The 20,710-nt window shown below is 50.3% G+C and overlaps 2 protein-coding genes and 1 long non-coding RNA gene across 11 annotated transcripts in view; 2 read left to right on the top strand and 1 right to left on the bottom strand.

Annotated features, from left to right (window-relative positions):
* Positions 1 to 755: 755 nt before the first annotated feature.
* SLC25A19 (solute carrier family 25 member 19) lies at positions 756 to 16,462 on the top strand. Of its 4 annotated transcripts, none has more exons than XM_036899965.2 (8): positions 786 to 875; positions 1,102 to 1,254; positions 4,102 to 4,271; positions 4,462 to 4,617; positions 5,945 to 6,115; positions 13,695 to 13,878; positions 14,484 to 14,614; positions 16,172 to 16,462. In XM_036899965.2, the coding sequence occupies exons 3-8, from the start codon at positions 4,140 to 4,142 to the stop codon at positions 16,352 to 16,354; spliced, it is 957 nt and encodes a 318-aa protein (XP_036755860.2). In that variant the 5' UTR covers positions 786 to 875; positions 1,102 to 1,254; positions 4,102 to 4,139; the 3' UTR covers positions 16,355 to 16,462. The 4 variants fall into 4 exon arrangements, with proteins under 4 accessions (XP_036755862.2, XP_036755860.2, XP_057357675.1 ...); XM_057501692.1 differs by lacking the exon at positions 786 to 875 and adding an exon at positions 1,373 to 1,425 and having other exon boundaries at positions 882 to 1,254; XM_036899967.2 differs by lacking the exon at positions 1,102 to 1,254 and having other exon boundaries at positions 756 to 875.
* LOC118919766 (uncharacterized) lies at positions 15,369 to 18,793 on the bottom strand. 2 transcript variants are annotated; one of them, XR_008997447.1, is made up of 5 exons: positions 18,649 to 18,782; positions 18,263 to 18,398; positions 18,071 to 18,156; positions 17,457 to 17,745; positions 15,369 to 17,294 (listed from the first exon to the last, which is right to left on the bottom strand). It is a non-coding gene; the product is annotated as an uncharacterized LOC118919766 (long non-coding RNA). The 2 variants fall into 2 exon arrangements; XR_005027650.2 differs by lacking the exon at positions 18,263 to 18,398 and having other exon boundaries at positions 18,649 to 18,793.
* MIF4GD (MIF4G domain containing) overlaps positions 18,641 to 20,710 on the top strand; it is a 4,292-nt gene continuing 2,222 nt past the window's right edge. For 2 of the 5 annotated variants that reach the window (XM_036899969.2, XM_036899974.2), the window contains exons 1-2: positions 18,902 to 19,050; positions 19,983 to 20,112. In XM_036899969.2, coding sequence (XP_036755864.2) covers positions 20,025 to 20,112 — 88 coding nt within the window. In that variant the 5' untranslated portion in view covers positions 18,902 to 19,050; positions 19,983 to 20,024. Of the gene's footprint in view, positions 18,778 to 18,901; positions 19,164 to 19,226; positions 19,488 to 19,982; positions 20,113 to 20,710 lie in introns of those variants that run through there. The other 3 variants (XM_036899970.2, XM_057501693.1, XM_036899972.2) reach the window with 3 other exon arrangements.

Below are 20,710 nucleotides of genomic sequence, written 5' to 3'. Positions count from 1 at the left end.
GCGACATTGGTGCAGGTATAGAGAGTTGGTTAATTGTTGAAGTTGAGTAATGACTGGTAGGTGGTCATTAGACTAGTCTCTACTTTTGTGTATGTATGAAATATTTTTAAATTGTGCAATAAATATGTTTTAAAATTGTGCGTCAAAATGAATCCACTAATGTAAAAAATGCAATGAAAATTCGGGAAGAAATTTTTCATGCAAGATGCTGACGCTACTTGCGTGAGAACGGTAGGATGAGTCATCTCCCCTTTCATTTCTACATCTGCTGTCTATATATTTTTATATTATTGTTAAAATGAGAAATTATGCATATTAAGTCCTACAGGACAATAAACAAAACCTCTCTATTATTGCTGTCCTCGTCCTGGTGTTGAAAACCTATCTATTCTCTCCACTACGTCCTCCAGGTTTTTGCTAAGCTTTCCGCCACTGTTTCCAAGTTTAGATGATCCGTGTTCCGGATATACAAGGGTTTTGAAGAAAACGGGTCAAGTTCAGCGGGCTGAACCATCCCACCGCTGTCGGCTGGCCCGCGCCGCCCGCCCCTTAGCGCGGCGACCCCCAACTGCACTCTGTGGCTTCAGGACCTGCCGTCTTCAGACGCGCGCGCAGCGGGACTACATCTCCCAGGGGGTTCTGCGCCTCGCCGGGGACAATCTGGACGGCGGAGGACTACATTACCCATGATATCTTGCGAGAGGCGCTTGCCTCGTGACGACTGTACAATCATTGGTCCAGCGTTTGTTGGGCGCTGCGCGGTGATTGGTCCAGGAGCGCCTCCGTTACCGCCGCGCGCACCAGGGTTTGTTGGTGGACTGCGGTGAGGAGGGAGGAAGCGAGCGTGGGGAACCCGGCCGCGCCCTGGCTGCCGGGTGAGTGACCTCTACCTACCTCTGCTTCCTCGCTGTGCGCTCGGGGTCCTGCACGCTCGCTTCCCGAGGGGAGCACAAACGTGGGGGTACTCGGCGGGGACAGGGACAGTTCACACAGGTGTCGCTGCTGACCTGAGAAGTATCTTCAGGGACGCAGCAGGCAAAACCCCTTATACACCAGGGTCGCCTGTACACATGGGTGCCCCCCTCGCGGGCTGCTTCTCAGACCCAGGGAGAAGAAACATGCCCTGCGGCACTCCTGGACACCTGTGTCCGTACGCGGGTGTGGCATCTGCAGAGACCCTCAGCTGAACACGTGGGCACGCGGGCACACCGGCTCCGCTAACGCAAACGCCAGGGGCTTCCGCAGTAAGAGAAGGTGGGTAGCATCCACCCGCCCCCTGCCACTTAAACCAGCGGACCCCCCCTCCTTCTTCTGGGTGATGTATTATGCATATCATGCCTGTAATCATATTTCATTTTAATTTTGTCTCTAGATAAATATCAAGGCTTATTTGTACAAGGAGGAAATTTTGGAAAAGCAGAAAAAGTAAGGCGACCATGGGACTATATTTAACCAGCCCTTTCATGTGTCTAAACCGTTTTTACAAAGCTTACCACATGCCGTGTCTTTCATGATCCCCCCAGCAATCTGGGCTAGGCAGGGCAGACATCATTCCCATTTTCCAGAAGAGAAGATAGCCCAGGTTAGATAAACCTGCCCTCAGTACCTGGGAGAGGCAGAACTTGAACTCAGGCTTCTTGATCTTGGGTTTAAGGTTATGTCCAACTATGCAGAGCTGCACATTTATAGAAATGCCTCTTTCCCTCCCTGACAGCAGGGAGCTGACCTTGCGTAGTGTAATTTCAGCTGTGCCTGTGAACCTCTGGAGAGGCTTTGCCTCTCAGTCACCTGCCCCGTGTTTAAACTGCTCCTCATAGGTGCCTGGGGAGAAGGAGCTTGGATTAATGTCACAGAAAAGTTGATGGGAAAGGCCTTTGAGGGTATAGAGAGAAAGTACCAGGAAATGGGACATTCCTGGAGGTTTCATGCGATCAGACTTTTAATAAAATACTGTTTAGAATAGTTTGCCTAATAGTGCTCCATGGCAATGTTTTGTTAATTTTATAGACAAACTGGAGTGCTACTCTTGTATCTCCAGAAAAGAGAGGGCTTGGGGCTGAGAGAGTGGTGCAGAGTGCCAGGGTAGTTGAGAGATGAAAGCGAATTAGTGTGGGGTGGTGGAGGGTCACTGTGTGGGAACTGGTTTCCTTCTTACTAAAGGTATTATTCCAAAACAAGGTTCATTCTGAGGTTCCTTCTATCAAAAAATCATTTTGTATTTAGTTTTAGATAAGGTTTTCGAGGGCCATAACAAATTCAAATAGTGTGGAATTGTATAAAGAAAAAGGAAGAGATCTACCTTCCCTCTTCCTTTGCCCATCCTTGCTCCAGCCTTACCAACCTCTTGGTGTGTGTGTCATCACAGACTTTCTCCCTATGTTTCATGCCTTTTTCTCTGTTTCAGTCTGTTGTGGACATCTTTTCAAATGAGTGTATCACACTGGCTCATCCTTCATAATGGCTGCATAGCATTCTATTCCATGGATGTGACTCTGCATGTGACTCATTGCATGGACGGAACTTAGTGTAATTATCCATCACTCTATTGATAGGCATTTGCATTCTATCCAGTTTTACAGTGATGCAGTGCATGACATCTTATAGCTGTGCTAGTATTTCTATAGAACAGTGGTTCTCAGCCAGAGACAATTTATGACCCAGGAGGCATTTGTTAATGTCAGGAGATACTTTTGATTGTCACAAGGGAAGTGTGGTGGTGCTGCTGTCTAGAGACCAGGGGCACTGCTGAACATGCCACAGTGCACAAGACAGCCCCAAAGTACAAAGAATTATCCATTCCAAAATGGCAGTAGTGCTGAGGTTGAGAGGCTGCTCTAAATAAAAGTGGAATTAGATATTTATTTATTTTTTTAAGACCCCATACCCAACAATTTATGACATAGCCACTGAACAGAACATTATTTAGCCATTTAAAATAATATTTATGAAGATCTTATAGCAACATCATGCTTGTGACATTTTGTATTTTAAAAGCCACATACAGGAAAAAAGCAAGAAGAGAATTTGTGAAGTGAAGGATTACGATGGGGTTTTTTCCCTCTCTTTCTACAAGGTCATTATTACTTCTATAATCTCAAAGTTACTTGGTTTTTAGTCATTCAGTCATTAAGTGTTTTTAAAGCCTTTGGGGTGTGCCAGGCACTGAGCTGATCTCGAGGTATGGCTGTAAAGTAGGCTGAGTCCTTGTCCACATGGAGCCTACCTCCTGTGCACGGAGAGGACAGAAGTGTGTATCCTGGAGGGGATGCTCTCCAGCTGAGCCCTGGTGGATGAGATGAGCTAGCCTGGGGAAGAGCAAGCAGGGGTAGGCATGGGACTGCATTTCAGACATGGGGACAGTAAGTGCGGAGGCAAGGCTGGCAGATAGGAACACGAGTAGTGTTTTCTAGGAACTGGTCAGAAGCACTGAGCCCACTCTGATTGGAGAGACAGAAGAGTGTCCAGGGCCAGGTTGAAGAGGGCAGCAGAGTCGTGTGGCTCAGGCGCATGATTACACAGCATAACCAGTATGCCAGCGACGTGGGGGGGATGCAGGTGGCTTGGTTGCTGAGTGGTCTCCTTGGATCACGGGGCCTTGTTAGAGTAGCCCAGGCCCGTTCTGAGCCTGCATTGCTGGCCATTCCCCTCAGCAATCAGCCTGAGTGGGCTCTGCCCTCACGCTAACAGCCTGGGACTTGACTGCAGGCAGGCAGTTTGCCATAAAGCCGGGTGGGTTGAAAGCCAGTGATCTTTGGAAGTGAAGGATTTCCTACCAAGCCTGTTCATTCAGTCGACAGATATTCTGAGCACTTACCATGGTAGGCTCCGTTCCAGCACTGGAAATAACGGGATGGACAAATGAAGCCAAGGTTGTGTTTTCATGGGCTTGCATATCTAGTGGAAAAGAGACAAGAAGCAGCTATAAGGGACGAATGTCCAGTAAGCAACTGCTCTAAAGGAGAATAAAGCAAGGTCAGGGCATGCACAGGAATGTGGTCTCTATGTTAGATGGGCTGGTCGGCGAGGGCTGCTCTGAGGAGGTGTGTGAGCAGAGACCCCAGGAACTTGGTCTGGCGTTTACTCCCTGTCTCTTGCATTTAGCTTGAAGCTGATGGACGTTGTATGGGCCAGAGGCAGGGATGGTTGGCTATGACCCCAAAGCTGATGGCAGGAATATCTCCAGTTTCGAGGTGGCAGTGGCTGGGTCTGTATCTGGACTTGTCACTCGAGTACAGATCAGTCCCTTGGATGTCATCAAGATCCGTTTCCAGGTACCCTTTCCCCTTCTTCCATGTAACGGGCTAGAGGACAAGGACACTCTTTCTTGCCAAACGGTTTTTAGAGCTTAGAATTTTGTCAAGGAGGAGCACTTCACCACTTTGTTACCTTTTCTGAGATTTCTCCTTCTCGCCCCTCACCTGCCCCTAAAGGTTGTTCTAACTTTTCCATTTTAATTCCTAGCTTCAGATTGAGCACCTGTCTCGCAGTGACCCCAATGCAAAATACCATGGGATCCTACAGGCTGGGAGACAGATTTTGCAGGAGGAGGGCCTGACAGCATTCTGGAAAGGACACATCCCAGCCCAGCTTCTCTCCATAGGCTATGGAGCTGTCCAGGTAGGTGGCAGGGGAATCAGCCAGTCCCCTGGGGTCGCCTTGCTCAGTGGGGGAACACAAGGGTAGGACATGCAGGGACACTTCCAGGGGCAGAGCAGCAGGAGGCAGTCACCACACTGCTCTCCCTTGTCTTAGCTAGGAACCTATCTGTCAAATTGAAAACATGGTCAGACTGAGCTGTACCGGAGGCATTCCTTCCCCCATGCTCCCCCAACCCCAGGGGACTAAGCATCCACCGAGTACCAGATCTTGTTCCTAGGAAACTCACTTGACACCATGCGCCCAGTGGGGCTCGGCGAATGGCAGCACACATGCTTTTCGTTTTTCGAAATAGCATTTTCATATCTGTGCTTCCTTTAAACTTCCCAATAGTGTTGTGAGGAAAGTGGAGTAGGTGTTATAGGGTCACAGAGAGGTTAAGTGAGCTGCCTGAGGCTACACAGCCTGTAAGTGGTTGGGCTGGGATGGGAATCCAGGCTTCTGGACTTTTGTTCACACATCCGTTCAGCTGGGCACCCATTGATTTCATGGTGGATGGTATATAGCTGTGCCTATAATGGCCAATTAGTGGTAGTGGCCAACCCAGGTGTGGTCCTAATTGTGGCCAGACCGTGTTTTAAGCACTTTACCTATGTTACCTCACCATAGTCCTTTGAGTAGGTTCTGCTCGCACTCCTGTGTTACAGCCAAGAAGACCGAGCAGAGAATGCTTATGTAATTAGCCCAACCAGAGTCACTAGCTAGGAAGTGGCGGAGCCAGGATTCCCAGCTGGGCAGCTGGCGCCAGTAGTGGCTGCGCGCTTCCCCTACGATGTCACGGCTCGCCAGGTTGACGTGCTGCTGCCTTCCCATCTCTGCACCTGGTGCCCAGACGCTGCCGCACGATGAGTGAACACAGCAGCGTGTGCCCTCGGGACCCCGCGCCATCTTGGGCGGGCTGAGGGGAGGTCTCAGCGTAAAGAGGTCACACCATGACTGCAGACTGTGTGGAATTCTCCTGACAGAACTTTGCCCCCGAGCAGGATGTTTCTCACTGTGCCACAGGAGAGCACCAGATAATGGCCGTCTTTCCCCAGTTCTCAGGAAACTAAGTTAATGAGTAGAGTTTTCTGATACAGAATTTTTCTCATATATTTTCTTAAGCCTTTGGGTGTTTGGTGCTACTCAGAGTATAAGATGACATCCTGGGCTTTGCACAAAATTGGGTCTGTTATATTCGGCCACCGCTCAAGAAGAATATTTTCTCGTCTGCAGCCCTGGGCCCCCCTGAGTCCTGGGTGGCACCCTGGGGGGTGTTTGTCACTGACTTTGCGATGTGCTTTTGCAGTTTTTGTCGTTTGAGCTGCTGACTGAGCTGGTGCACAGAACCACCGTGTACGATGCCCGTGACTTCAAGGTGCACTTCGTGTGTGGCGGCCTGTCTGCCTGTGCGGCCACCCTCACCGTGCATCCTGTAGATGTCCTGCGTACCCGCTTTGCAGCTCAGGGTGAGCCCAAGGTGAGAGGGCAGGCCAGGGAAGGGGGGTCTGAGTGACAGAATGGGTCTCAGGAGTTGGGGCTCTTTTCCTTAGAAGGAGCAAAGCTGGGGGAGCCTGGAGTTTTTGGTCCCTCTGTTGGTTCATTTGCAAAAGTTGTGACTGTGTGCACACCATCCAGGGTGCTCACAGCCTCGGGTGGGAGACAGAACAAGTACTGAACAGTGGGCTGGACAGGGAAGGCATCTGGGAAAATGAGGCTTGAAACCATATTCTATACTGTGAGAGCGGTTTAGGTTTCCACAAAGAAAGGACTGGAGGAAATGGGGTAACTGTCAGACCCCAGGAGGATCTTGCTGAGTGAGAGTGAGGGATTCAGCTCTGAAGTAGGCCCCCCCACCGTAATCTCTGCTGTCTGGACATACGTAAGAATAGCATCGTGTGTATGTGTGTGTTCTCAACCAAGAAAGAATAATTTTCTACCATCTCATTTCTGCTTTAGCATATTGTTAGTGGGGAGTGGTGCTTTGTTAAGAATTTGATCTGGGACCAGTTAGAAAAACCAGTTTCAGTTCTGCTGGTTCTGTGTGTTGCCTGGGGTGGAGATTCTGGGTTGGGGGGAGCCCTTTTGTTTAGGAGATAATCCTGATTCGTTTTTCGGTTGGGAAGAGCAAAGTCCCCTGGGAACAGTCTGTAAGAAAACAAATGTTAGACCACTCTGTGACCCTGAAGTGGGAAAGGAAGGTTTGGGGTGATTGTCCTGGTGGAGAAATGAGGTAACGAGCCCTAGAAACTGAGCAGAGAAATGAAGAGGACAGGTATTTATAGATGGAGAGGACAGACATGGTTTCCGGGATGAAGAAAGGTGGCTGGTGACAGTCCTTCCACTCTCTGTTCCCAGTTTGCTATAATCCTCTTCTGTTACTTTGCAACCTTCAGTAAAAGTCTACGAGAAGGAAAAGGCAAAGAAAGTATTAAGAGAATAGCATATTACCTGGTGGCTTAGATGATTGCAATGTTGGATTCTAGATTCTTTTTTCTCTAGATTCTAGATTCTATTTCTCTCTCTCTTTTTCTCTCTTTCCTTCTTACTTTTGAATTACAGGCAATAACTACTGACTGCTACTATGGAAGATGAGGATTTACCCCTTTTACCATCACCCTTGTGTGTGCATGTGCTTCCTCCCCATCTGATTACAGTACAACTGATTAATAGGTTTGGGTTAAGCAATACCGAGTGTTTACGCTATTAGGATTATGTAAAGCTGTTCCTGCTGAGCCTTGAGGAATGTTACGATTACATCTTCTTTGATATTCTTGTCTTTCATGAAGTTAGTGATTGCCTTGTATTTTATTCGTTTAGCTTTCTACATGCCTATCATGGGTTCACCCTCAAACACTCTGGGTAGGGCCCGCTGTGGGCATCAGCCCCATGTGGTCGTGGAGCCTCCTCACAGGGAGCCCTCCGCTCTGGCACCCTTTACCCTCCAGCTTCAGTCTGGACCGTTTGCTCTAGGACTGTTGCCAGCCGGTCTCTTAAGAATTCTCCTGTTGAACACCATGTCCTCTCTTTCTCAGTTAATCCCTTGTGTGGATGGAGCATATCCTGAGACGTAGCTTCCTTCCAGAAGCCTTGATAGAAATGCCTTTGTTTTACCCTTACACTTGACTGATGATTTGGGTATAGAATTCTAGGTAGCTGTTAAGTGTTGCTGAAGAGAAGTCCAGAACCATTTTGATTACTGTTCCTTTATATGAAACCATCCCTCTCCCTGCCTCGGGGGTTTTCAGAATCTTTTCTTGCTCTCTGGCATTCTAGAAATTTGCCAGTGATGTGCACTGATGTGGGTCTCATTCATTGTGATGGGCCCTTCCTGGCCACTCATGGTGTCTGGAAAATGGTTATGAATTATTTATTCATAATTGTCTGCCCTCTATTCTTTTCTTTCTTTTTGGAATTCATGGCAGTTGGATGTTAGGCATCCTGGATTGATCCTCTGATTTTCTCTGTTCTCTACTGTTGTTCAGCTCTTTGTCTCTCTGTCCTACTTTCGGGTGGAGGTGGGGGCGTCTCCTTACTTTTACCATTTGGTCCCTCTATTGAATTTTTTTTCACATATGTATTCCTATGTTTTTTGTTGCATTATTAACAATAGCCAAGATATGGAAGCAACCTAAGGGTCCATCAATAGATGAATGGATAAGGAAGACGTGGTACATACATACAGTAGAATATTACACAGCCATAAAAAAAATGAAATCTTGCCATTTGCAACAACATGGATGGACCTAGAGGGCATTATGTTACATAAAATAAGCCCAGCAGAGAAAGACAAATTCTGTATGGTTTCACTTAGATGTAGAAACTAAAAAAACAAAACAAATGAACACAACAGATATAGACACACAGACAAAAGAAGGTACAGGTGGCACCATGGGGGAGCAAAATGGGGGAGTGAAAATAGGTGAAGAGGATAAAGAGGCACAAAATCCCAGTTATGATTAAATTAGCCATGAGGTTGAAAGTACAGAATAGGAAATATAATCAATAATATTTCAATATCATTATTTGTTGAGAGAGAGTAACACCACTTATTGTGGTGAGCATTTAATAATATAAATAACTGTTGAATCTCTATGTTGTACATCTGAAATCCATCTAATATTGTATATCAACTATACTTCAATAAAAGAAAGAAATAAACCCACCTAAATCATATATGGGAGAAATGCTAGACACAATTCATCTTGAGACAAACTTCTCTGCAGCTATGAATCCACAAAACCAAACAAGCTGTGTGCTTCAAAATGGCCCCATGGGGCAGATATAAGACAGACATTCCCATTACTAAAGGGAGAAATGGGGAAGAGAAAAGGGGCAACAGGTACCAACTAAGTCCAAATATTAAACATTAAGCCTGGAGAATAATCCACTTTTTCTCTGTTCTCCATCTTCTAGGCCCACTGCTGTGGCAAAGTCCTCACCATAGCTCAGCAGGACTGCCCACTGTAGCTCACTGGCTCTGCCGCAAGCCCACCCATGTCATGGTCCTTCCAGGATGGGGTCTTGCACCCTTGGTGCCAGAAATCCAGAAAACTTACATGGAATCATCCATGATCCCTGGGCCTGTGTATACCTGCAGAGATCACATCCCATGGATAGTGCCAAAGTTTGCTGCTTGCACCTTCTAGTGGGATGGCCACCATGGGTTGTGCTGCATGGGGGCCTGATAGAACTGCCTGATAGAATTTTGGTTGCATAGAAGCATGGCCCAGAGCATAGGAAACAGCCCATGAAGTACTGTTACAATGACAATGTGATACAAATTCCTACAGGCATTGGTGGCACCTCCTTTGAATTCTAGGTGGGGGTAGCCATGCCTTCACCCCTTTCACTCTGTGCCTGTGATGGAAGTTACATCCCTGATCATCTCTGAATCACCTTCAGCTTATTCTTGCATTGTCCTGAAGAATAGCACTTGGCTTCAATTGAGATGGCTGATACTTACACATTCTCTTTTTTTTCCCTCCTTTTTCTTCCTCCTCCATTCTTTATATATTAGGTATCATATTATGTACTCTTTGTCTATCCCTTGACTGACTTTGGGGGTGGTTGATTTGATTTTGCATCTCCTTAGTAATTAATTGGTCTACTTTCTTTACTATGGTTTTATTTCTTCTGGTGATAACTATTTAGCCTTAGGAACACTTCCATCTGTAGCAGTCCCTCCAAAATACACAGTAGAGATGGTTTGTGGGAGGTAAATTCTCTCAGTTTTTGCTTATCTGGAAATTGTTTAATCCCTCCTTCAAATTTAAATGATAATTTGCCGGGTAGAGTATTCTTGGTTCCAGGCCCTTCTGCTTCATGGCATTAAATACATCATGCCACTCCCTTCTGGCCTGTAAGGTTTCTGCTGAGAAGTCTGATGTTAGCCTGATGGGCTTTCCTTTGTATGTGATCTTATTTCTCTCTCTGGCTGCTTTTAATACTCTGTCCTTATCCTTGATCTTTGCCATTTTAATTATTATATGTCTTGGTGTTGTCTTCCTTAGGCCCCTTGTGTTGGGAGATCTGTGGGTCTCCATGGCCTGAGAGACCATCTCCTTCCCCAGACTGGGGAAGTTTTCAGCAGTTACCTCCTCAAAGACACTTTCTATCCCTTTTTCTCTCTTCTTCTTCTTCTGGTACCCCTACAACGTGAATGTTGTTGTGTTTGGATTGGTCACACAGTTCTCTCAATATTCTTTCATTCCTAGAGATCCTTTTTTCTCTCTGTGCCTCAGCTTCTTAGTATTCCTGTTCTCTAATTTCTATTTCATTTACTCTCTCCTACTTCATCTAATCTGCTTTTGAATCCCTCCATTGTATGTTTCATTTCAGATACTGTATTCTTGAACGTTTGTATCTCATTCCTGAATTCCTCCTTGAGTTCTAAATTCTTGGATATTTTTCTGTAGCTCTGTGAGCATGTTTATGATTTTTATTTTGAAATCTCTTTCAGGAAGATTGATGAGTTCAGTTTCACTTGGCTCTCTTTCTGGTGTTCATGGGATTTTGGTTTGAACCAGGTTCCTTTGACGTTTCATCTCTGTAGGTGGCACCCTCTAGTGCCCAGAAGCTCTACTCTCTGGAGCTGCTTAGCCCCTGGAACGATGGCGGGGGCCGCAGGGGAGTGGCACTTGTGCCTATCAGGAGGAAAGAGGTCTTTCCTGCTTCCCGGCTGCAGTGCCTGTCTCCACTGCCAGGGCCAGTGGGCTGAGCATGCAGGGAGAAGGCTCTATGCTTTGCACTTGTAGCTGTCATAGGCAGGGCTGCCCTCCTGCTGGCCTAGTGCAATGGCGGGGGTGGCTGGTTTGTGAGCTGGTGCTGGCAGGGAGGAAGGCTCAGCAGGCTGCGTATCATGGTGGGGGGCCTTGGAGCTGCATAGCCAGCTGGGGGGATGGAGTGCCTGAAGCTTCTGAAAGTTCCCAACCTTCTGGGCAGAGTGCACCCAGACAATTTTGTCCACCCATCCTTTCTCCTCAGCAGCAAGCTCTGTGCAATCCTTGCCCCTTTAGCAGCCCTCTCACTGTTAGGAAGTCTCTCAGACTGCCCCCCTTCCTTTTGTCCCAGAGTGGCCATATGTGGGTCCCTGTTTTCCACAAGCAGCTGGAATCTCAGTCTCTCCAGGTATTCTGCCCTTCTTAGCTTTCCAACCCCACTAATCTCCAGAGCAGCATGTAATGTAGGTTCATGCTCCCAGAGCAGATCTCCAGGGCTGGGTGTTCAGCAGTCCTAAGCCTCCACCCCTTCCCTGCTCGTTTCTCTTCCTTCCTCCAGTGAGCTGGGGTGGGGGAAGGGCTTGGGTCCTGCTGGATCATGGCTTTGGTACGTTACCCTTTTCCTTGAGGTCTGTGGGTGTCCTCAGGTGTAGTCGGTCTGCTGCAGCTTTCTTCCTGTTGCTCTTTCAGGATTTGTTGTATTTGCTATATTTTCATATTCCATGTGGTTTTGGGAGGAGGTTTCTGTCTCACCTCTCATACCACCATGTTTAATCCCTCTCCCCGTCTACTGAATTTTAAAATGCTTGTTAATATATGTTAGTTCCTAAGAGCTCATTTTTGGTTTCTTTGTTTTAGGTGTATTGAAGTATAGCTTACATACACAGTAAGATTCACCCTTTTTAGTGGACAGTTTCATGACTTTTGACAAATGCACAGTCACATAACCACCACCACAATCAAGGTATGAAACAGAAGTCCCACCAACACTATAGTCCGACCCTGCCCCTCTGTGGTCGTCGCTCTCCCCAGTCTCTGTTAACTGCTGGTCTTTCTTTTGTCTGAAGCTTTGCCCTTTCCAGGACGTCACGTACATGGACTTATGCCCTGGGTAGCCCCTTGAGTCTGCTCCCTGCACTCGGTGTAGGCACTTGAGATTCCTCTGTGTTGTGTGTGTGTGTGAGTAGTTGCTTCCTTTTTGTTGTTGGGTAGTGTTCCGTTGTGTGGATGGATCATGGTTCATTTGTTCAAAGACATTGAGGTTATTCTCCAGTTTTTAGTGATTATGAGTAAAGCCACTATAAACATTTGCACGCAGGTTATTGTGTGAACATTCCATTTCTCTTCAGTAGATAGCTAGTGGTGGGATTGCTGGTTGTATGAATGTTTAATTTTATAAGAAAAAAGCAAACTATTTGTCATGTGGCTGTGCCGTTTTGCATCCCCTCCAGCAGTTCTAGTCGTTCCTTATTCTCACCAACTCTTACTGTTCCCAGTTTTTTTTTTAAATTTTGTTCTTTTACATTTTAGCCATTCTAATAGGTGTGAATAGTGGTAGCTCATTGGTTTTAATTTACATTAAATTTACAAATTTAATTTACATTTGCTTTTGGTATTTTAGTTAATAAATCTTTAGCTAATAAAAGTTGCAAAGATTTTTCTCTCAAGAGCTTGTTCTTGTTCTCTGACTCCTCTTCTGTCATGGAGGTGATGCCTGTCCCACAGCTGAAGAATACTCGTTAAAATTTTGTGGCTGCTTTCTTTTGTCTTCTGTCTGTACTGTCTCTCTCTTTTGAATGATTTCTTCTGCCCACCCCTGCCCCCCATCGATCATTTGGTCTGTTTTTTGGGAAGACTTTCCTCAAATGTCTGGTGACCTTCGGCTGCCATCTTGGTGTTAAGATGGGGAACAGAAAAGCAGAGTGGGACTCGGGGTGCATGGGCAGGCTTGTTGCGCCACAGCCGTCGCTGAGGCCTGGCCCTTCCGTGGAAGCCCCCGGGGCAAAATCCTTCCAGTGTAGCTGCCGGGGCCTGGGGAACCAAGTGGTGAGGACAGGCCGGGTCCTCCCTGCGCAGTCAGACTTCCCCTCGGCCACCCTTGCGAGAGCAGTGGCTTACAGCACTCACAGCTGGGCATGGTCTGTCCCTCTGGTCCATTGCAAAGAACATGTGTTTAATGGAAGGGCTCTGGGGACAGTCAGTGGTCTGCAAGTCATCCTGCAGAGAGATCACATGTTGACTGTTGAAGAAAGGTTAGATACACGCACATGGCAAAAATCCAAATAGCACAAAATGGTGATAGTCAATCTCCCTCTTCACAGGTACCCACCGTCTGGCCCGTTACCCTCCATGGAGATAGCAGTCACTGTTCCTCATTCCTTGTGTATCCTTAGCAGGTGGACTACCTCTGCATCCAGTTTATTTCCACCACAAACACTGTGCCACTTCTACATGTTGCTATGCTTACATAGCTCTGGGGGACTGTTCTCTGTCAGTCACATAGATTGCATTATTCCTATCTTAACAGCTACTCTAGTGCTTTTGAATGGCTGTTATAATCCACGTAACCACCCAAGGGGGACGCTGCATCTTTTGCCATCTACAGAATCTTCAGTGACTGTCTTTGGACGTATGTGGAGCTATCAGTCACATAAATAGCTAGAAGGGGAGTTGCTGGACAGCCCTTGGAATTTTTGTGCAGGATTTTCTGTCTTTTTGGCAGGAGAAGTAATGCTCCTGGTAGCTGGGTTTTTAGACGAGGGGAAATGTATGTGATGGGCTGTGTTCTAGGGCTGAAACTACCCACCTGGTTCACCGAGTTGCATGTGTGGTGTCTAGGTCTACAAAACCCTGCACGAAGCTGTGGCGACCATGTACAGGACTGAAGGCCCCCTCGTCTTCTACAAAGGCTTGAACCCCACCATGATCGCCATCTTCCCCTATGCTGGGTTCCAGTTCTCGTTTTACAACTCCCTGAAGCACATGTATGAGTGGGTCGTGCCAGCTGAAGGAAAGAAAAAGGGTGAGCTAGCCCTCACTCAAAAGGGGACCCAGATCTCCACTACCCCCACTCCAGCCACAGCAGCTCTTTCTGAATCACATAGTAAATAGTGTTCCTGTCTGAGGCTACGGCACCACGGTCCCTGAGCCTGGCTCTGTAATGCAGCCAGCAAAGCAAGTGCGGCCGCCGAGCAGATGACTCTTGCTTCCAGCTCTCGCCACACCCAGCAGTGGCATCATCAACATTTATTTCCAACTACTGGTCATGGTTTTCATTTTTGGCAGCTGTCCAACTTGCAAGCTCCCTGGTTTGGGAGGATGGGGAGGGTGATGGCGGCTGGGTCCCTTCCAAGCCTTGAGCCAAGTCACGCTGCAGCGTCCGCAGGCCCTCATTGCCTCCAATTGGGAAGACGACCGGTAAAGGCCCCCAACCCCAAGCCTGTCCAGGCTGCACCATCGCCCTTAGGAGGGCAGCTGTGGCAGTTTCTCTCTCTCCTGGATTAAATTCCTCTGAGGTCAAGGGCGCTTGTGGGTTACTTAGTTGCGTAGTGAAGAATTAGACCTCCTGACTTGGAAGGCATCTCCCTCCAGTACATTTCTCTCCTCAATCTCATTTCTGTGGTTCAGAAAACCTCAAAAACCTTCTGTGTGGCGGTGGAGCTGGAGTCATCAGCAAGACCCTCACATACCCCCTAGACCTCTTCAAGAAACGGCTGCAGGTTGCAGGGTTTGAGCAGGCTCGAGCCCCTTTCGGCCAGGTGAGCTGTCCCCCTGCAAATGGCTCTGATCCCTGTCCCTCTCTTTCATCCTCAGCCCGTCCCTTCCCCAGGCACGTGAGAAAGCCACACACAAAGCCTCGTGTATACTGGGTATTGTAGAAAGATCCCGGTCAGGGAGGAGTCACAGCGTCTGCCCATAAAAAGTGTCCAGGTCAGTTGGGGACGAAGAATCCTTGTAAGAAAAGTCCCCAGAATAGTAAAGAAGTATGAAGGAGACTCCCGCTGGGGCATGAGGTTCTTTGCTTTATGCTATAGGTATTTCTGGAAAGGGGTGAGTTGACTTTGGTTAGTAAATTATATTGTAAATGCACTGGAGGGTTTATTATTCAGAGAAGCCCCATCGTAGGTGATTTTGTCATGTTAGTAGTCATGCCTTAGTCTGCTTAGATTATCACATAGTGGATTTTCACACACTCCTTTTCAGGTACTGATTTTGGGAAAGGCCACGGTGCTCTGGTAGTCGGTGGGGTGGAGGTGGGCAAGTGTGGGTGATTCCAGGGCTTTTCCCTGGGAACCTGGGATGGATGGCAAGGCATGGGGAAACTGGCCTGACAGATGCCAGAGAGAGGGATGGCCTGGGATGGGAGAGAGCACACTTACAGCGGGGAAGAGCAAGAACTGGGCTCATAGTTGGGATCCATTTTCCTGGTAGGAAACTAGAGAAGCCAGACAGACAAAATCACATGTAGCCTCACCACCACCCACCCAGAGATACAATCACAGAGAACCTGTGGCTGTAGTTTTATATTTGCATAAATAAATACATGTGTACATTCTAACAAATTGTGATTGAATACAAGGCTTTATAACCTCCTTTTTGCATTTACCAACTCCTCCTGGGGGGACCGTTTGAATTTGGACAGGAAGAGTTGGTGAGAGCCCAGGATAGGGTAGCAGAGCCCAGCTAAGGAGACTAGTGGGAGCTGTTTGGCCAGAGGCAGGAGGGGCCTGTGGGAGGACAGTCCAGGGGGCTGAGGCCAAATTGAATGCCCTGAACACCAGGCCCTGGAACTTGGACTTTATTCTTCATGATGTTATTGCCATCATCATCTTCCCCAGGGGTTACTAGAGCTTCCGGAAGGGAGCGAGGCTCGAGCAGAGCTGTGCTTAGGGAGATGGGCCTGGCAGCAGTGTGTGGTCAGCTGGAGCCAAGCTCAGGGACACTGGTCAGGCTATGAGCTGATGAGGGCCAGATGCAGAGCTAATGCCCCAGGGGGACGGGTGAGGGTCAGAGATGCCTTTGGGAAGAGGGTCCCAGCTCTCACTAGGCTTGTGAGAGCCACTGTCAGTGGAGCCTCCGGCAGGAAGGAGCTCTGTCCAGTGCTGATTTCTGTGCATTGCATTTGTTAAGTCTGCATCAGCTGCCAGGAAGAAAAGAACAGGGTTACATTATCCTCTGTTCTTTTGCATTCATTCCTTTGTCCAGCAGGTGTTTACTGGCAGCTATGATGTGCCAGGAGCTGTGCTGACAGAAGAATAAAGCCAATATCCATGTTTTAATCACCTCTCTCATCTGAGTAACCTTCTCCTCCCCAGGTTCGAAACTACAGGGGCCTCCAGGATTGTGCCAAGCAAGTGTTTCAAGAGGAGGGCCTGAAGGGCTTCTTCAAGGGCCTGTCCCCCAGCCTGCTGAAGGCTGCCCTCTCCACTGGCTTGGTGTTCTTCTGGTATGAGCTCTTCTGCAACATCTTTCACCACATGAAGAAGGCAGACAGCTAGCCTTCAGGGCAGGAAGGCCTGAGGCCTTCCCTGGAGGTGACCTGAGTGAAGTAAGACTTGATCTGTAAACTTGCATTGCACTGGGAGCTGTCGTCTGCTTGGCTTTCCATGCCCAGCTGCGGCAGCCTTGCCTCACCAGAGTGGATGCCACCAGAGGCAAGGGCTTCTCCGCACGGCAGCATGGGGGGATGCAGGACTCTGTCTGTGGGGACCCAACTGCAGCAGTCAGGCGGAGCTTGAAGTTGTTCTTCCTCCTCTGCCTCACCACACCCTAGGGCCACAGCTGCCACTCCATGCTGCTTAGCCATCTGCCCGGAGAACTCTCCCAGCTCTGGGGGGGTCACAGTTTGAGGACAGCAATTGGGCCCTTTGCAAGGGTCTGGTCCCTACTTTATTCCTATCAACTTATTTAATGGACATTAAAGCTAAAAGCACATTCTTTATCTTACTCCTCCATCTTCCCTTCTAAGTCACACCCTCCTCACAAAGGGCCCCTGCCTTCCTCAGTTTCCATTTGTCTTAGTAGTTGCATCTGTCAGGCAGCCCTGCTTCTAGTTCTGGGAGGAGAATCCAGGCTGAATCAGTCACTATATAAGCCCCCTGTGCCCAGACCTTCTTGTCTGCAGTGCACCATTCAGACTGTTCTGCCCCTGGACAGAACTAGCCATGGCATGGGCCCTGCAGGAAGTGGTGGGTGCACTGATGGGCAGGAGCCCTTTTCCTCAGTCTTCTTGGGGTCACTTCTCTTTCCGAGAGCCAGGTTAGCCTTGTGGGTGGCCGGGAGCTCAGCACGGCTCTGTGTGTATTCTCTGTAGCTCCAGGAGGGCCGTGAAGCAGCCTAGTGAAGGGGGTGGCAGAAGGAAGCGGTGGGGCAGCAGGTTGGTAAAGCACAGTTGGTGCCTGGGGAGTGTCAGCACAAGAACCCACAACAGACACTCACCTAGACACAGAGGGGAATCTTCAGTTAGGGGTATGAGAAGAGAAAATCTACAGAACAAAACTGCACCCTTTCCACCCCCAGAGCCCCAAGAGAAGCTTGACATGCTGGGTGGCTCTGCAGGGGTGGCCGGGGAGCCCCAGGCAGGATCTGCCCTGCACTCACCTGGGGCTCTAGCTCCAGCCTCCGCACTGACTTTTGAGGAAGGCGCTGCTGGGAGGCCTGTGTGGTGTCATGGCCCTGACCTCCTCTGGATCCCGAGCCCCTCCTCTCTTACTGTTCCATCTCTGGTCTGGAGCTTTATGATACCCCTGGGACCCTGAATCTTGAAGCTTGCCTGCTCTTGGCTGCTGATTATAAAGGTCCAAGCTACTCCATCACACGGAATCCAGAGTGAACGTGCCGGGAGCTGAGACCCTCTGGTAAGATATTTTGGTGTAGTCAGCAGGATTCACTGCAGACAGAAAACAGAATAAGCTGCCCTCATGGGAGGGGTACCTCGGGCTGCCCCTGCGTATGGGGAGATACCCAGGCCCCCCCAGTGGGCGTGTGTTCCAAGGGGGCGATCCTCCTCGAGGAGTGGGCCCCTCGGCAGTATTCGGGGGAGGCAGAGGTGATGCCTGAGGCAGTAGAGGAAGCCCTCTGCAAAATAGGGGGGGCAAGGGCAGGCGGTGCTCCGACACCAACGGGGTTTTTGGCATTCAAGGCCTGGGTTTGGGGCTGCAGGGAGACGGCTGCCTGAATGTATTTTTAATGAAATTCCACTTAAGTAAACCTACTCTCTTCATCTCTCCTGCTCATTGGTTTCTTTTGCTGAAGCTGACTTCACTTCCCCATCCATCTTCTGCTGAGCACGTTGGCAACTCTGTTAACAGGAGAAAACTTTGGCAACAGGAATCTGCCACCTACACATCATTTTTATCTAAGCGATGGGGAAGGGGCAGTTCCCTCCTGCAGCCCAGGGCCCTCACCTCTCCCCCAGCCCAGCCAGGGGCTTGCTCAGCTTCAGGGTCACTTCCAACAGCTCACGGGGTGGCAAGTTGTCAAACTGGAACCCACTGGACCGGCCCATTGATCTTCAACTTATTTTACCAGCATCATTTATACCTGGAACAGAAGAGGGGCCAGTGGGATTTGGTCCAGCCCTAGTCTCCTGCCTTCTTTTCCACCTTGCGGGAGTCGGGGCGGGGGGTGGCCGGTACGGGGCCCACGGCCACCACCTCTGAAGTCCTGCGGCCCCTGCCCGCTTCAGCCCCACCCGCGGCCGCCCGGGTGCGCGGACCGCACCCTCCCCCTCCGCGGGCTCCTCCCACGTCGCGCGGCCCAGCCGAGTCTCCACTTCCGACCCGGTTCTAACCTGAGCCCCGGGCTGGCGCCGGGGAATGGAGTGTCACTACTTCCGCCCTAAGGCTTCATGAGGGCAGAGGAGCAGGTCCATTCCAGAGCCGACGAGCCGGTGACGTCCCGGACAGGACGGGCGAACCGGGTGAGAAGAGGACGCGGGCCGTGGGGCAGCGTCGCTGACGCCCCGCGAGGCTGCGCCTCGGCCCCACGCCAGAGATCTTGTGCGGCGCCGGCCAGCGAGGCAGCGGCGCCGTCGCTCCGGCAGGTGGCGCTAGCGAGGCGGCCGCTCCCCGGCGCCGCGCTCGGAAATGACCTAAGCGGCGGCGGGCCGCTCCGGCAGCGCCGCGGACGCGGGTGCGCGCGTCATGCCCGCGGAGCGGCCTCCGGGCACGCGGGCGCGGCGCCGGCCCGGCAGGTGGGTCCCCAGCGCTCACGCCGCCTCCCCCGCCCGCGAGACAGCGGACTGTGGGCTCTGCTGCCGGCCGCTCGCCGCCGGGAGGGGCGTCCGGGCTCAGGGGAGCTGGCCTGGTCCGGAGACACCCCCCAGGTCGTCTCCTTTGACCACGGACGGGCGAGGCGCCGAACCCGGAGAGGGGTCTCCAGCGGGGGGCTACCTCTGAGGCACACGTCATCCCGCCCCGCTCTTCAAGAGGAAAGATCCAGAATGGAGCTCAGAACTGGGGAGTCCCGAATGGGCAGGGCCTGGTTTCTGCCCCTCGGGAGGCCAGTTTAACCAGTCCGTCCCGGGAAGAAGTTGGCCAGGACGGGGAGAGCCCGGGCTCCCGCCCATGAGGGCGGCAGAGGGCTCCAGCCGTCACCCGCGCAGTCGGCCCCAACCCGAGGAACGGAGGGGTGGGTTTGGGCCCCGAGCAGGACTCTGCCTAAAGCCGAGGGGGACGGCTGGGAGGGCGGCTTGGAGCCCTGCGGGGCAGAGCTGTCCCCAGCTTGGCGCTCCCGGGCCTCTCACTCCCGGAGTCGTGCTGGGCCGGCATTCCAGGCCGGTTTATATAGGCAGGGCAAGTGTCTAATACCCAACTATCTGCACCCCCAGCTCAGCGCACCCTCCCTCAAATGTAGGTACCAACTGACAGTGACCTCCTGTGGGGGCTGGAGGACAGGCACAGTCGCCCTTCATCTCTTACTCTTGGGTAATCCCAGAAGCTACAGGGGTTCCTAAACTGAGCAGCAGGTGCCTGGCTAGTGCCCATTTCCCACCAGAAGCCAAGCTTGGTGGGTGATCAGCCAGCCACCAAGTGCCAAGGATTGCCCGGGAGCACCTGTCCCATGCGCTGGCCAGTCCACCCTGGGCCTGAGCGGGCCTCTCTTGTCGCCTCTCCTCCTCCCCAGGTGCCTCATTAGTTCCACCCAGTAAAGAGCTGCCGGGGTTGGATGGTCATGGGGGATCCTGGTAGAGAGGAGTATAAAATCCAGTCTTTTGATGCAGAGACCCAGCAGCTGCTGAAAACAGCACTCAAAGGTGAGCATGGGGAGCCCTCCTGAGCCTGGGTCTGGAGCTGCAGAGGAGGAGCCAAGGGGCAGGACTGGACGACTGAGCCTTAGCCTGGGAATGCCCAGCCCTCTCCTCGGCTTTCGAGAGCAAGAGTCAGCAAACATCAGTCTCAGACTGGAAGACAAGCTACATTTAGGCCAGTATTTGGAAGAATGAGTCATAGCATCACCTCTCAGATTGCAAAGCCTTTTTCTTAAAGTTTAAGTACTCATGAAAGGGGAGTGGAGCACAGAGAACACAGTTTCTGCCCCATAAGTCTTGGTTTCTGCATTGCTGCAGCTAGCTCTCCCGCATGTGCAGAGCTGCCTGACTTGGGGCAAAGGGTGAAGTTCTGCTTGGCAGAGGAGATTAAGTAGTTATTCTGGACCAATGCCTTCCCACAGCACTCAGGACAGAAGTTTGACTCAGCTCACAATCAGCAATGCCCATCATGTGCTGAGCTAAGCCTGTCAGGCCCTGCCTGGCTCGCTCTTTTCAGGGGTTCACGTGTGTACATCGTAAGAACATTTCCTTCTGTGAAACTGTTAAAGGCGTTGTTACTCAGTGCTCCTTCCTCAACCTAGTG

This window comes from Manis pentadactyla, chromosome 4 (assembly GCF_030020395.1).
Source record: "Manis pentadactyla isolate mManPen7 chromosome 4, mManPen7.hap1, whole genome shotgun sequence".
In the NCBI taxonomy this organism is placed as follows: Eukaryota; Metazoa; Chordata; class Mammalia; order Pholidota; family Manidae; genus Manis; species Manis pentadactyla.
This window is presented reverse-complemented; position numbering and strand designations above follow the sequence as displayed.